The sequence below is a fragment of the Dromiciops gliroides genome, chromosome 2 (genome assembly GCF_019393635.1).
Source record: "Dromiciops gliroides isolate mDroGli1 chromosome 2, mDroGli1.pri, whole genome shotgun sequence".
In the NCBI taxonomy this organism is placed as follows: domain Eukaryota; kingdom Metazoa; phylum Chordata; class Mammalia; order Microbiotheria; family Microbiotheriidae; genus Dromiciops; species Dromiciops gliroides.
In genome coordinates this window covers 145,629,196-145,644,444 of record NC_057862.1, presented here as the reverse complement: position 1 = coordinate 145,644,444, position 15,249 = coordinate 145,629,196, and the positions used below count along the sequence as shown (strand labels likewise).

Sequence of the window (15,249 nt, the reverse complement as noted above, 5' to 3'; positions counted from 1 at the left end):
GAGCATGGAACAGATAGTAATTAGGAAATTATGTAGTGATTTTAGTGATCCCAAGCTGTTTCCTTATTTTAAAAAATCCATCTGAAAAACACTAATATTCTTCCACTGATGCCATATGGCTATAAACCATGATTTACAACAAGCTCAGAAAAATAAAAATTGGGGCAACTAGGTGGCACAGTGGATAGAGCACCAGCTCTGGAGTCAGGAGGACCTGAGTTCAAATCCAGCCTCAGACACTTGACACTTACTAGCTGTGTGACCCTGGGCAAGTCACTTAACCCCAATTGCGTCACAAAAAAAAAAGAAAAAGAAAAATTTCAGGTAACTAAAAGGACAACTGAGAGATGAATGGTGGGTATAAGAGGTGTAAAACATTACCAACAATGACTTCTATGCAATAATCTAAGTTATCTTGAATTCAACACATTAAAAACAAGCATTTACATATACAACATTGAACAGAAGAAATCAATTAGATATGAAACTGACAACTATTATGTAGATTGCAGTAATTTGCATAAAATATATCATCCAGGAAATGTATGATCAGAGAAGAAGATAGGAAGAAGTAAAGGGAAGGTCAGAAGAGGGGAGCTGTAGATGAACAGCTTCAGTGCTTCAGGGCTATGCATGTGAAAAAAAATAGTGCAAAGGGGGCAGCTAGGTGATACAGTGGATACAGTACCAGTCCTGGAGTCAGGAAGACCTGAGTTCAAATCCAGCCTTGGACACTATGGGTCCCTGGACAAGTCACTTAACCCTGACTACTCCCCCCCCCCAAAAAAAAGAAACAGTGAAAGAATTGAAAATAATTTTCTTTGTAGGGCTGATGAGAGGATATAGACAAGAACTGGACTGGAGATGAATTAATTAATTATTTATTATCATCACCACTGGAGGGAGTGCACCAGTGAGGTCAAAGATCTCTCGAAGTATTTAAATACTGAAATCATAAGGCTTTGGCAACTGATTGTATCTGGAGAAGAATGAGGACAGAAAAAGGATCAAAAATTACTCTAGGGATTCGAGCGCATAATTTAGAGTAGATAAGTATCTCCTAAAATATTGATAATGGTGATCAATTAACTAATATAAATAATAAATGTACTAATCTGATAACCATGTCAAAATCAATTACAAACACAACTTCCAAGAAATTAACTTGAAAAATATTAGTACGGCAATAGTTCAAACAAGTATGGTCTTACATACAGTTTGTAATAACATAAATTTCTTGGCTTTGAGAGCCAAGAAAAATAGCATCGTACAGTTCTGTCTTTTGACAACTGGCATCCCTTTAGGAAGGAATTTGAAGTGGTGATTTTCATGGTTTCAGAATCTTGATATGATGTCTGCTAAGTTCATGTGTGCTGTGTTTATAGCAAGAAAACTGAGCAGACTGTCAAAAGCTGTCATGTAACAGCTGTTAAATATGATACCGTGGTTTTACCCATCGAGAAAAATAAAGAAATGGTTACAATAATAATTGGGCCACATTTGTATAGAATCTTAAAGTTTTTCTTGTGGGAGGTAAGTGGGGGGGCAGGGTGTGGGTGGTTGTGGTGGTATAGAAAATGGGTGTCCCAATCTCACCCAGGCTGGAGGTGCAGTGGACACTCAAAGCTAATTTCAACACTGATTGTCAAAGAAGTTTAACTTGCTCCATTTCTTTGTTCTGGCTTGGTTCACCCCTCCTTAGTTTATACTCAGCATGGATATCTGACTAGCTTGTCAACTGCTGGGAGTTCAGAGCTGTAGCAAGTTTATAACCTTTAACTTTTTTTTTTTTTTTGGCAGGGCAATGGGGGTTAAGTAACTTGCCCAGGGTCACACAGCTAATAAGTGTCAAGTGTCTAAGGTTGGATTTGAACTCAGGTACTCCTGAATCCAGGGCCAGTGCTTTATCCACTGTGCCACCTAGCTGCCCCTCTAACCTTTAACTTTTAACTCAGTTTACCCAGCACTGGGGACTACAACTATGCACTACCAATGCCATGTGGGGTCACTTTAAATCTTTCTAATTATTTCCCTATTACCATCCTTGCACTGTATGTAGGTAATAATATAAATAACAGCAACTTATATCTACCACTTTTTAAAGTGACTGATACATTTTTATAACAATAGCTAGGTAAAAGGAAATGGAGTAAACTACTTGAAAAGGCATATTGGAGAATAATTATGGAGGGCTCGGCCTAAGATGTTGATATGGTCAGACACCCATTGGGAAAATTACTTTGACATCTTTGTGACAAATAGCAGCTAGGAGGTACAGTGGTTAGACATCTGGCCCTGAGTTCAAATTCATCATAGCCACTTACTACTTGTGTGACCCTTAGCCACTGTCTGCCTCAGTTTCTTCATCTGTAAAATAGGAATAATAATAGCACTTACTTTCTAGGGTTATGAGTATCAAATGAGATCATGTTTGTAAAGTGCTTAGCATAGAACCTGGTACATAGGGGGAAGTACATCAATGTTAGCTATTATTATGAATGGATTAGAATATAGAAATGGGGAGGGGTAAGAAGACCAATTCAGAGTCTATTACAATATTACATGTAAGAGAAGATGGTGCTATGAGTAGGGAGAAGGGAAAGAATATTCTAAGAGATACCACTGATGATGAATTGAATGTGACTGGTAATTGAATGAAAGATAAAGGAGAAAGAGTCAACAACAGGCAATGAGATTTCATGCCTGGGAGACAAAGAATTGAGAGAAATGATCATTTCTCTCTCTTTTTTAAATAACCAATTATTGAATTAGGACTAAGGTTCCCTGCCCCCTGCCCCCCTCCTGTTTCCTCATTTCCTGTAAGCTATACAGTCGGCCTTTGAAGGGCAGGACTGATAGATAAAATCTTAGGCAGACTCACCACACTAGGAAAACTTCTAGTCTGGTGAAATCCAGCCCACCATGTTTTAGTCAGCCAGATCTGAGTAGAGGTGGACCCCCTTTTGTCTAGGTTGCTCTAGGCAAGGATAAGAGATAAGTCTCTTTGTCTAAGACTGATTGATCAGTCATATCCCCCAGTTCCTCATTAGAGTAAGCCATTATAATATTACATTCATTATAATATTCACTCTCTCATTAATTGTTAACCAATCAGAGTTGATTGCCACCTTCAGGAATACTCACTCTTACAAGGGGTGTAAGCATTACATGGGTTCCATGAAGGGTCTTTGGCATTCAAGAGTGCCATTGACCTCTTTTATTATCTATTAGCATAATTAATAACATGATTAATTAATAATTAATTATGAAAATGATTAATTAACTATGTCTCGAACTTTTTGTACATCACAGAATGGTAGACATCAATAAAAAATAGGGAAATTGAAAGAAGTCTTTTTTGAAAAAAGATAATAAATTTGTTAGGGACACATCAAGTTTGAAATGATTAGAGGGATATCCAGGTGAAACTATCTAGCAGGTATCTGAGAGCAGAATTTGGAGACAGGGAAACTTGGGTTGGAAATTTGATTCTAAGAGTTACTAGCAATGTGACCATAGGCAATTAATTTATCTGAACTTCAGTTTCCTCATCAAAAAAATACTTGCAATATTTGCATCACAAAGATATTCTGAATAAAAGGACTTTGCAAACCTTGTAGAGCTTGTAGAGTTACCCAAAAGTGACTTCTTATCTAGAAATAGAGTTAGCAGTAGTGCTCTAGGAAAATTTAGATATTAACTTAGCACTTACCTTGTCCAGTTTGTGCCTCAGGGACCCGCTCCCGAATGACTCGGCATGCATCATACACTGCTGTGGATGGTTCAAACTGCATAGTCTTCACTACATTGCAGTGGCGGACACAGATCTTTAATGACAAGGCCACCATTTTTCTAGGTGATTTGAAGGCTCCCCCTCAGAATGGCTGAAGAACATAAAAAAATGCCCATTAGGATTTTTAGAACATTTGTTAACCTAAAAGACACAGCATGACATAGCAGATGGGCTCAGGAGGCAGCTAGATAGCATCAAAATGCACAGAGCACTGGGTCTGGAGTCAAATCTGGTCTCAGATACTTACTTATTAGCTGTGAGACTCTAGGCAAGTCACTTAACCTCAGCCTCAATTTCCTCATCTGTAAAATGGAGGTAATAATAGCAAAACATTATATATGCATTTATAATATAAATAATCTGTGTAAATATTATCTGTATTATTTATATTAATAATATATGATTTAATGCATAATAAAATATATGGCATATGCATATATAATGTTTAATAAACTTTAATACTATTGAAATATTAGTTATGATTTTATTATAAACGAAACCTCCAAATCATTCATCTTTCATTGAGTTTTACACCACAGAAATGAGGCTAATAATATCTTCCCTGCCTGCTTTTACAGGGTTGTTATGAAGATCAAATGGGGGTAACCTCCTTGAAATAATCATTTCCATTTTTCTAGGGCTTTAGGGTTTTTTGCATCATCTTATCTCATGTGACTCTCAAAGCCACCCTTGGAGGTAAATGGTGCTAAAGGCATTGTTATCTGCATTTTAAAGATAAAAAACCAAAGGCTCAGAGTGATTAGGTGATTCAGTTAGGTAGTATCAGAGACAAGATTTAAAAACTCCCATGCCACACTGCCATTGTCTTGGACAACTGAGATATTGAATATATGTTGATATTATTGGTGGTGGTGGTGGTGGTGGTGGTTGTGGTTGTGGTTGTTGTGGTGGTTGTGGTGGTGGTGGTTGTTGTTGTGGTTGTGGTTGTTGGTTGTTGTTGGTTGTTGTTGTTGAGGCGGTGTCAGAGACTTGACTCCAAAATGGGTCACCTAATTTCAGTTCCCTCCAAGGGCTAAAAACAATTCATGTTTGGTGCATGAACCAAAGTTCATGTTTGGGTTTTCTTCCAGCTGAACAGATTCAGAAATAGATTTGGCCCTGATTTGAACTGATTCATGAGATAATTTCTTTTATTTTTGAACAAGTTAATTCAGGGTTTAGCAAATCAGTAGTTTGTTCTAATTTGTAGGATGGCTAAGTGGATCAAATTAGGTAATATAGAATGCATTTTGCAGACTTTAAAGCACTATAAAAATGTTTGTTATTAGTAGTATTGTCATTGAGATAGTTGCTTTATTTTGTAGACTCCAATAAATGCACGACACTGGCCTCAATGAGAACCAGAGAGTGTGGAGGTCTCACTACCCATATATTCCCAATGTTCTTCTGATGGTAAGTGGGATAATTTCTGTACAGAGAAAAGTACATTATGGTTAATGCTTAAATGAGATGCGGGACTAGCATAAATAATATAAATCCATGGATAAATCAAAACCACTTTTTATTGAATAGTTTATGTTTGCTTCAAGTTTAAAAAACTCCTAGGAAGAACAGCTAAGTGACACAATGGAAAGAATACCATGCCTGGATTTGGGAAGACTCATCTTCCTAAGCTCAAATCTGGCCTGGGACATTTACTAGCTGTGTGCCCTTGGATAAGTCACTTAACCTTGTTTGCCTCAGTTTCCTCATCTGTCAAATGAGCTGGAGAAGAAAATGACAAACCACTCTATATCTTTGCCAAGAAAACCCTAAATAGGGTCACGACAAGTAGGACACAATTGAAAAAATAACTGAACAACAACCTAGAAAGTAGTGGAAAAGATTTATCAAGTTCACTTTTTTCCTACTATTTTACACTTTGATAAAGATATTAGTAGGCAATGAAATTGTCAGAAGTCAGTGAGAGCAAGATAATTCGCTAATTGGATAATTAGTCCCTGAATCATTAAGAGTCAAAATACTAAGATTCATGTTTATTAGTATGTTTGATAACTTGTTTGTTATGAGCAGTCAAACATGACTGCCATTTGGATAAATAAAAGCTTTTTAAAAAGCACTATCTCACTGTGCAAAATAGGAATATTTAAAACAGTCATTGAGGCTGGCCAATTTAAAATCATGATAGCCTATGCTTTACACGAATTTATTCTGAAAACTACAGAAATTATTTACTTGAAAACTGTCAAAATACATTGTTCAAAACACAAGAAGCCTCTTCAGTAAATATCTGCCCAATGCTGAATTAATTTAGTAGAGCCTAAATCAACTTAAAACACGACAGAGTGATTTAAGTTATTCATGTCATTTCCCCCAAATAGATTCTGGGAGTTGGCAGGAATCTCAGAAGACATCTCATCCAGCCTATACCCGTAAAACAAGCTCTTCTCAACATTCTCGGGTATCTAGTCGTTCAGCCTGTATTAGATTCCACTTATTAAATGCCTGCTTACCATTACTACTACTACTACTACTACTACTACTACCACCACCACCACCCTCCACCACCACCACCACCACCACCACTGTGCAAAACACTGTTGTAGGCACTGAGGATTCCAACTCCAAAATCAAACAGCCCCTTCCCTCTAGGGGAAATAGAGAAGGGTAGCTAGAAGAACAAGCACTAACATATGGGGGAGAAGGCTTTCCATAGGAAGTTGTCACTGAATTGAATCTCTCAGGGAGGAGGTGTACTCCAGGCAAGAGGGTCAACCTTTTCGTAATCATGGAGAAGGGAGAGGGAATGTTGAGTTTGAGCCAAGTTTAGTAGGCCAGTATAGCTAAGGTATGCTTGTATGAAACGAGACTAGAAAACTAGGTTGGAGCCAGGCTGTGGGAGACATTTAAATGGTAGGCTGGGGGATTTAGGTTTTTTCCTTAGAGGTAAAAAGCAGTCACAATGGAGGAGTATGACATGGTTAAACCTAGGTTTTAGAAATGTAATTAATTGACTAATTGACACGGGTTGCTAAGTGATACAGTGAATAGAGTGTTGAGCCTGGAGTCAGGAAGACCTGAGCTGAAATCTGGCCTCACCCACTTACTAGCTCTGTGATCTGAGCAAGTCACTTTACCTCTATCTGCCTTAGTTTCTTCAACTGTAAAAGGAGGATAATAATAGCACCTGCCTCTTAGGGTTGTTGTAAAGATCAAATGAGATAAAGGGCTTAACACACAGCCTGTAACAGAGCAGAGGCTCTAAAAATGCTCATTCCCTTCCCTTCCCCACTTCCTCCACATGACCATCAAATACTATTTGGGTCCAGGGGGGCTAGGTAGTACAGTGGATAAGAGTGTCATAGGGCAGCTAGGTGGTACAGTGGATAAAGCACTGGTCTTGGATTCAGGAGAACCTGAGTTCAAATCCAGCCTCAGACACTTGACACTTATTAGCTGTGTGACCCTGGGCAAGTCACTTAACCCTCATTGCCCCCCCCCCCCAAAAAGCGCCACACCTGAATTCAGGAAGACTCATCTTCCTGAGTTCAAATCTGGCCTCAGACACTTCCTAGCTGGGTGACCCTGGACAAATCACTTAACCTTTTTTGCCTCAGTTCTTCATCTGTTAAATGAACTGGAGAAGGAAATGGCAAACCACTCCTATATCTCTGCTAAGAAAACCCCAAATGGGATCACAAAGAGTAGGGCATGACTGAACAACTCAACAACAACATTAGGTTCCCACCCACACTTACACTCTCATCTCCATCTACCGCCATAGTTTCAGGCTTTTCTTTTCTAGGTTACATAGTTCCTCTCCTTCATATGTCATACTCATAACGTATGATGATTGGGTTCCACTTTAAGGAATGTACTGATCATTTAAAAAGAAAGTACATTTAGCTAAAGCCTTCTGAAACAAAGAAATTAAATTTGAATTCCCATTAAATGAATGTGAACTCTTGTGAGGGCACATTATCATACAGTGGATCAAGAGCTGGTCCCAGAGGCAAGGATACCTGAGCTGAAGTTGACACATATTGATTGGCTGGGTGACCCACATCAAGTCACTCCTCTCCTCTGATACCACCATCTCTTCTCAGAACTAGTTTAAACCCCTCTCAACGTGGCAGCCCTATTATAACGTCTCTCTTGAATCTTCTTTTTTCCCATGCCCATCATCATTCTGACTTCCTTCATCCTGACACTCTCCGGTTTATTAATTTCTTAAACTCTGGTGCCCAGAACTGAGCAGTGACAGCATCAGGAAACAATTCGATGGTAACACCCCTTCCACCCTCTTATTACACTCAGTGCAGCCAATGATCGCATTAGCATTTTTGTGGTGCCACATCTAGCTGCAGACTCCTATTGATCTTGCAATCTACTCAAACCGCAAGATCTTTTCAGAACTGCTAGCTGATAAATTTAAACTATCACTGCAAGTGAAATTGTATCCATGAAGATACAAGACTCCTCTCCCTTGGCAGCATAGTATTTTCCTTGCCTTTATTCCTCCAATGACCTAACATCTATCTATTCTTCTGTATCCATTTGAAGTCCTACTTCTTCACAGAAAGCTTTGGAGATAGGAGATAGCCACCATAATTCATTCTCTAATTCCTTTTGTAGTTAGTATGTAGAACAATCCATCAGTACCTTAGAATATATTAATGGTCTGTGCTGCTGAATTTAGCAGTATTCATGTCAGTATTAATAGTTATATAAAATATCTTGTTTGATTAAAAAAACCTCATATGTGTGTATACATATGTATGAAGTATTCCCAAATATCATAAGGAATAGTAATAACCATTGCCACAATCCAAACTTTTAATCAAGCACCCGCTAAGGTCTAAGAACTAAAATAGGCACAGGGTATAAAGAGCCAAAAACGAAACCATTCTTGCCCTCAAAAGTTACAGGAATGAACAGTTGAGAAAATCTTGCCTGCACCCCTCTTTATACCAGTAGTTGAATCTTTGTTTTTAGTAAGATTTGAAAAGGACTATTATTTGGCATTTTTGCCGACTCCCACCATCGTACATCCAGGGACTCTCTAAAAGGGCAAGCTTCTAGCAAACCACCTTAAAGTGAGGTGTGTTTTATTTGTCATTTGTCATTAGGACCTGTCTACATTAAATGTTTGAACAAATGATGATATATGAATGGAAGAGAATATTATTTCACTGTAAGAAATAACAAAAGAGTCAGCTTCAGGACAATCTGAGAAAATGTATATGAAGTGATCCAGCATAGAGCAAGCAGAACCAGGAGAACAATTCACACAATAACAATATGGTACAGAAAAATGACTTTAAAAGACTTAACAACGGCAATAACCAACCATGATACCAGAGGTTCAATGATGAAGCATGTTATCCATCTCCTGGCAGAGATGTGATGGAATAAAGCTGTAGAGAAATACATACAACTTGAGACATAGTCCATGTGGGGGTGTTTCTCTTTTCTATGTATATTTATTATAAGGATTTTGGGGGGGTTTTTGGGTAATTTGGAGGAGGGGAAAGAAAGGAAGCTATAAAGGAAAAGGGGAACAGGGATATGGTGAAACAGAGAGGGGAGCAGAACAAGAGAGGGTAACTGAAAACTTTTTCTTTTTTTAATTATGAGAGGATAGAAAGAAGACCAAAAAGAATCACAGACAAGCAGGAAAGCTATGAAAGTTACGTGTTAAATTTATTAAATAAATTGGAACACACACACACACACACACACACACACACACACACACTCTGCGCCACCTAGCTGCCCCAAGAAATTAATTTTTTTGTTTGTTTGTTTTTGTTGGGTTTTTTTGCAGGGCAATGGGGGTTAAGTGACTTGCCCAGGGTCACACAGCTAGTAAGTGTCAAGTGTCTGAGGCCAGATTTGAACTCAGGTCCTCCTGAATCCAGGGCTGGTGCTCTATCTACTGTGTCACCTAGCTGCCCCAAAAGTATATATATTTTTAGTGAGGCAATTGGGGTTAAGTGACTTGCCCAGGGTCACACAGCTAGTAAGTGTTAAGTGTTAAGTGTCTGAGGCCAGATTTGAACTCGGGTACTCCTGACTCCAAGGCCAGCTGCCCCAACCAAAAGTATATTTTTTAAAGAAAAGTAAGCTATACACAATAGAGATTTACAGTTTCATATACAATCTTCTTGGCTTTTCTACTATGTGACTGTTTTATTGGGTTTTTGTTAAGTCGAGCTTTTTTTAAAGTGGGGATTTCCTGTATTTTTGTTATTTGCTCAAAAACTTGAGGCAGCTTTCACTTTCCTCAAAGGGAAATGGGAACAATGAGTAGCCAGTACCTAGTTGTTCAAACTTCTACCAAGCCTACTGATCACCAAATACTATAGGCCTTAACAATGGAAGATCTGAAAAGGGGCCTATGAATAAATGGAAAGGTTAAAGAAAACAAAAGAACAACAAAAGGAAAAAGCAATGTTTGGTAACTCCTGATTTTTACTGTAATCAGCACTATCAGCATTTCTGCATGCTAAGAAAGACAAGAGGGTTGGATCAGTATTTTGGAAACTTAGAATTGTGGAGGTAACAGGAACTTGAAAGTTACAGAATTAATTGTTTTGCATGAGTGCAGATGTATAATCTATATCAAATTGCCTTCTCAATCAGGGAGGAAGGGGGGAGAGGGAGAAAATTTAGAATTCGAATTTTTTTAAAAAACCCAAATGTTAAAGATTGGTTTTGCATGTGATTGGGGGGAAAATAAAAATATTAAATCAGAAAAGTTACAAAATTAAGTCCAACCTCTTCATATCACAGATGGAACCAGAAAGATCTCTACTCTCTCTTAGTCATCAAGTGATCTCTCCATTCCACAACACTAAGTAGAGAGAAGGCTGTCAATGTGTCCTTTGAAGACTTGGGGGAGTGTATCTTAACTTTCATCTCCGCACCAACCCATCCCACCCACTCCCAAAATATACCCTCTATACTACCAAGAAGCTCCCTTCACTAATTAATATTCTATGATTGGAGACATTTATTAGGGTTATTAATTTTTTATTCCCGCTTAAATGAAAATATATTTGGGAAGGCAAGCAGTAAACCTCATCAGCTACTGACACTTTGGGTCAATATATTTATTAAATCTTCCAAAATTACAACTGAAAATTCATTCCTACAAAAAAAGACATATGATGGGCATATTTTGATAAGAGCCTAGTAGAAAGACAGCTCTAGAGTAGGGTTGAAGTGACAGTGGGGCAAGGGGGGCAGGGGTGGGGGTTGGGAAAATTGAGAGCCTGTGAAAGAAGAACAGAAGTTTAATATTCCTTTATAACTTTGCCAAGGGCTAATTTTTAGAACAAAGAGCATTTTAAAAACTCACAGAAATCAAGTTAAGGAGCACTGTCTTGGTATTCAAAGCCTTCCAATATGATGATTCTAAACAATCTTAGCTGACTTATCTTCTAGTGCTCTAAATGAACTCCCTGTTCCATCCCCTGTGCTACCCAGCTTCCCCTAGAGAAAGAGAATTTGATGAAGTCCAAAGTCACAAGCTATAGAATCTCTGGGCCTCTGAAAACAATTTCTCTAAAATTAAGAGTGGATGATTGCTAAAATTATGCCTCATGTTTTCTACTTCTGCCCCTTTGCCCAAACTTGCCCCCATTTCTACCTAAAATGTCTGGCTCCTCCTCTCTACCTATGCAAATTCTACCCATATTTCAAGAACCTATTCAGATCCCAGCTTTCCAAAGAAGCACCCTTTAAGCACTTTAGCTGGAAGTAATCCTCTTCCCCTCAAATCTTATGACAGATAGTTGGATTAGTATTATTTTTACAGATAATTTTTAGTGAAATTCACTATTTAAATAATGAAACCAAATTGTTACACTTAGGACATTATCCTTCCCCAGCCTTACTCCCAACACTAACTTTGCATCCTCTTCAAGTTCCTAGTATATGTGTAATATCTACTCAAACCTTTGTACACATCCAACCAAGCAAAGTCCTATACACTCCAAATGCCTTCAAAAACCTTCCATGGTTCCCTACTGGATAAAATACACACCCTTTAATCTGATATTTAAGGTCATCCATATTCTAATTCCAAACTACTTGTCCAGATATTTCATAATACATCCCTCATATACACTATATTTTGACCAAGCTGGTTGATGGGAACTATTACTCAAACTCAACATGCTGCTTCCCGTCTTTGCATTTTGGTAGACTGCACATCATGGCCAGAAGTCAGGTCCTTCTCAACTCTGCCTACTAAGAACTTGAGATGTTTCCAAAGTTCAGCTTGTGTGCTACCTTCTTTCTTTGGTGAAATTTCCTCTTATCCCCAGCATTCCCCAAGCCCACTCCAAACTCACCCCAACAGACACACAGACAGACAGACACACACAGACACACAGACAGACACACACACACACACACACACACACACACACGTACGTTTCTCGCTCCTGAAATTTCCTAGAATACTTTGTTTGGATTGTCTTTGCTTATCACATTCTACCTTGCTTACACATATGAGTTTATATTTCTTATGATTTTAAGTTACATGTAAATTCCAAAAGGACAGGGAATATGTAATTGTCGCATCTTTTTATCCTTAGTACCAAGTTCGATCCCTTGTACACAGTAAGGAGGTCCTTTGTTAAAATGAATTTGTTCATAGATTGATAAAATCAAATCAAATAAACTTCTAAACACCACTTTCTTCCTCTTCTTTCCTTCGTTTTTTTATCCACCATGTAGAATCAGGTGACAGAAATTTTGGTCCCATCAGAAGGCTATGCTACACCAGAAAACCAGGAAGCCCCCTTAGGATAGACTGTACCAAGCCACGGTCACTCACACGGCCCTTGTTGTGGAGATTAGTTTAGAGATTTCTGGTCTGGGATCTGGCTTGCCCTGTAGTGGGAGAGCTCTGCACCTTTGGGTAGAGGAGGAGGTTCGTGACTAGGATCTCACTTTTCCATTTTCCTATCTCCAAGAAGGATACTAGGCTAGACTTGTATCTGTTACACATCAGATATTTGCAGTCTAGGGGTACTATGCTCTTTTAGGAGTATAAAATAACAGTCAGCTTGCTCTTTAAAAAATAATATTAATAAACATTTTTATTTAAAGTTTTGAGTTCTAAATTTTATCCCTCCTTGCCTCCCTCCTCTCCCCACTCCCTGAGGCAATAAGCAATCAGGTATAGCCTGGCTATACATGTGCAATTATGTAAAACATAACCAGATTGGTCATTTTGCATAAGAAAATTTGAATAAAAGAAAAAAAGAATGGAAGTGAAAAATAACATGCTTCAGTCTGTGTTCCATCAGTATCAGTTCTTTCTTTGGAAGTGGATAGTATGCTTCATCACTAGTCTTTGGGATTGTCTTGGATCATCGTATGAATGAGAATAATAAAGTCATTCACAGTTCTTCATCATGCGATATTGCTGTCTCTGTGCACAACATTCTCCTGGTTCTGCTCACTACACTATACATCCGTTCACAGAAGTCTTTCCAGGCCTTTCTGAAATCACCCTGCTTGTCATTTCTTATAGCCCGATAATATTCCATCACCATCATATACCACAGCTTGTTTAGCCATTCCCCACAGTCAGCTTCCTCTTGACCAACCTGACCAGCTCCCTCCCATTACACAAAAGATAATCAGTCAAGGAGAGTGAGCAAATATATTAAACAAAGTAATTCTTTTTTTTTTTTTTGCATGGAGCAATGGGGGTTAAGTGACTTGCGACTTGCCCAGGGTCACACAGCTAGTAAGTATCAAGTGTCTGAGGCCGGATTTGAACTCAGGTACTCCTGAATCCAGGGCTGGTGAATCCTGAATCCACTGCGCCACCTAGCCGCCCCAACAAAGTAATTCTTAAAATGGTAATCATGGGAGTCAAATAAACTATGTAAGACAAGAGAATACATAAGATTCAGAGAGTTCAGAAAGGATAGCTGGGAGGCCTGTCTTCCCCAGATGCCTGTGGCTCAAAGGAAAGTCTATGTATGACTTGCCTTCCACATTTCTCTCTTCCCAGCCTCCTATGCAGCATCATTGGAATATCCTTCAGGGCAAACAGCCCAGCCCACCAGGACAGAAGTGTTTGCCTCATTACTTTTGTCTTGAGTTTCTGGGCTAAAATTACTCCCTCTGTCATTACTCCTCCCCCAACTTGTTTCTCCCTTTGAACCCTGATCACTTTTTTCCCCTGTATTCTCTGCCAGGGACAGCTTATTGCCTCCACTGCTGTTGTATTTCTATGTGCCACACAATTAAGAGTAGTTTTGCCTTTCCAGCAATCCCACTGTTCATCTATAATGGGAGATAAGGTGAGTGAATCTATCAAACCCTAAACTCAGATCTTGAAGGCTTTCCTTACCGGTTTCCTGATAATTCTGATATTTGCAAACTGCAGGCAGAGAGTTCCGGGATAAGCTGCCATTCTGAATTATCTGCTCCCTTTCTATGGCTTTAATAATCAAGAATTGACAAGGCACCATCATTTTTTGTTTCATTTGTCTCAGTAAAGCTATTGAAATATACAAAGGAAGTTCCCTAGAAGTGGGATTATTTCTGTTTGCCAAGAATACCTGTTATTCCTATGACTAATACTGCTATCTGCTTTGAAAAATGCAGAGCTTCTTGCAAACATCAACCACTCCTTTTTTTTTTTTCGTTACTAGAATCCAATTACCAGAGCAAATCCAAAATCCTTGTCATTTGGTTATTGAACAGAATGTCTTTCATTAATACTTTTTCCCCTTAAAGGTCAGGCATGAGGAGTGATACATTAACTTAATGGGTGAAATACATAGCAGAACACTATTTGAAGAGGCAGAGCTCAATATAAGTAGATAGAATTCTAATAGTGTTTCTTGTCTAACTTAACATGAACATGTTTTTTGTCAGCCCTAGCAAAATGAAAGGAAATCGTCCATATTCTTACTCCATTTCATTTTTTCACACTCTATCCATATGAACAAAAACCAAAGGCGACAAGGAAAGGATGTTTACTGAAGACTATCCATGAGTAAAACGAAGTGTAGCATATGGACAACGGGACTGCAGTCTCTCAAACAAAGCCCTGCAGATTTTTGGCAAGGAGAAAGCTAAAAGCAGGAAAGTTATTATCAGGAGAAACAGTAAAGAAAATTGAAAAAAAACAAATGAACAAACAAAACCCCTCAAACCTTTCTTCCTGGTAATAAGTGGGGAAACTGCTGAAATAAAAATGAAAAGTTTAGAGAAGAGACCAAAAATCTAAGATAAACATTTAATTAAATTAAAATTAATTAAAGGATTATAACCTATTTTATATGCCTGAGAGATACCTTTCTGGAACATCCATTTTTAGAAGAAGGGCCACCAACATTCCCATTCGTGAGCTTTTCCCAGATCCTCCACTTTGAGAAAAGGCCCAGGCCAGCCATCTTGAATTCCTCTCTCAGCTAGGGTTCAGAATCTGTGGATTTCACCATTATGCCCCTGTGCAG

General features: G+C 38.5%; 1 protein-coding gene across 3 annotated transcripts in view; it reads right to left on the bottom strand.

Moving 5' to 3' along the window:
- TLN2 (talin 2) overlaps positions 1–15,249 on the bottom strand; it is a 604,144-nt gene that overhangs the window by 260,466 nt on the left and 328,429 nt on the right. For all 3 annotated transcript variants that reach the window (XM_043982393.1, XM_043982391.1, XM_043982392.1), the window contains exon 4: positions 3,713–3,884. In XM_043982393.1, the coding sequence (XP_043838328.1) occupies positions 3,713–3,848 (136 nt within the window). In that variant the 5' untranslated portion in view covers positions 3,849–3,884. The remainder of the gene's footprint in view (positions 1–3,712; positions 3,885–15,249) is intronic.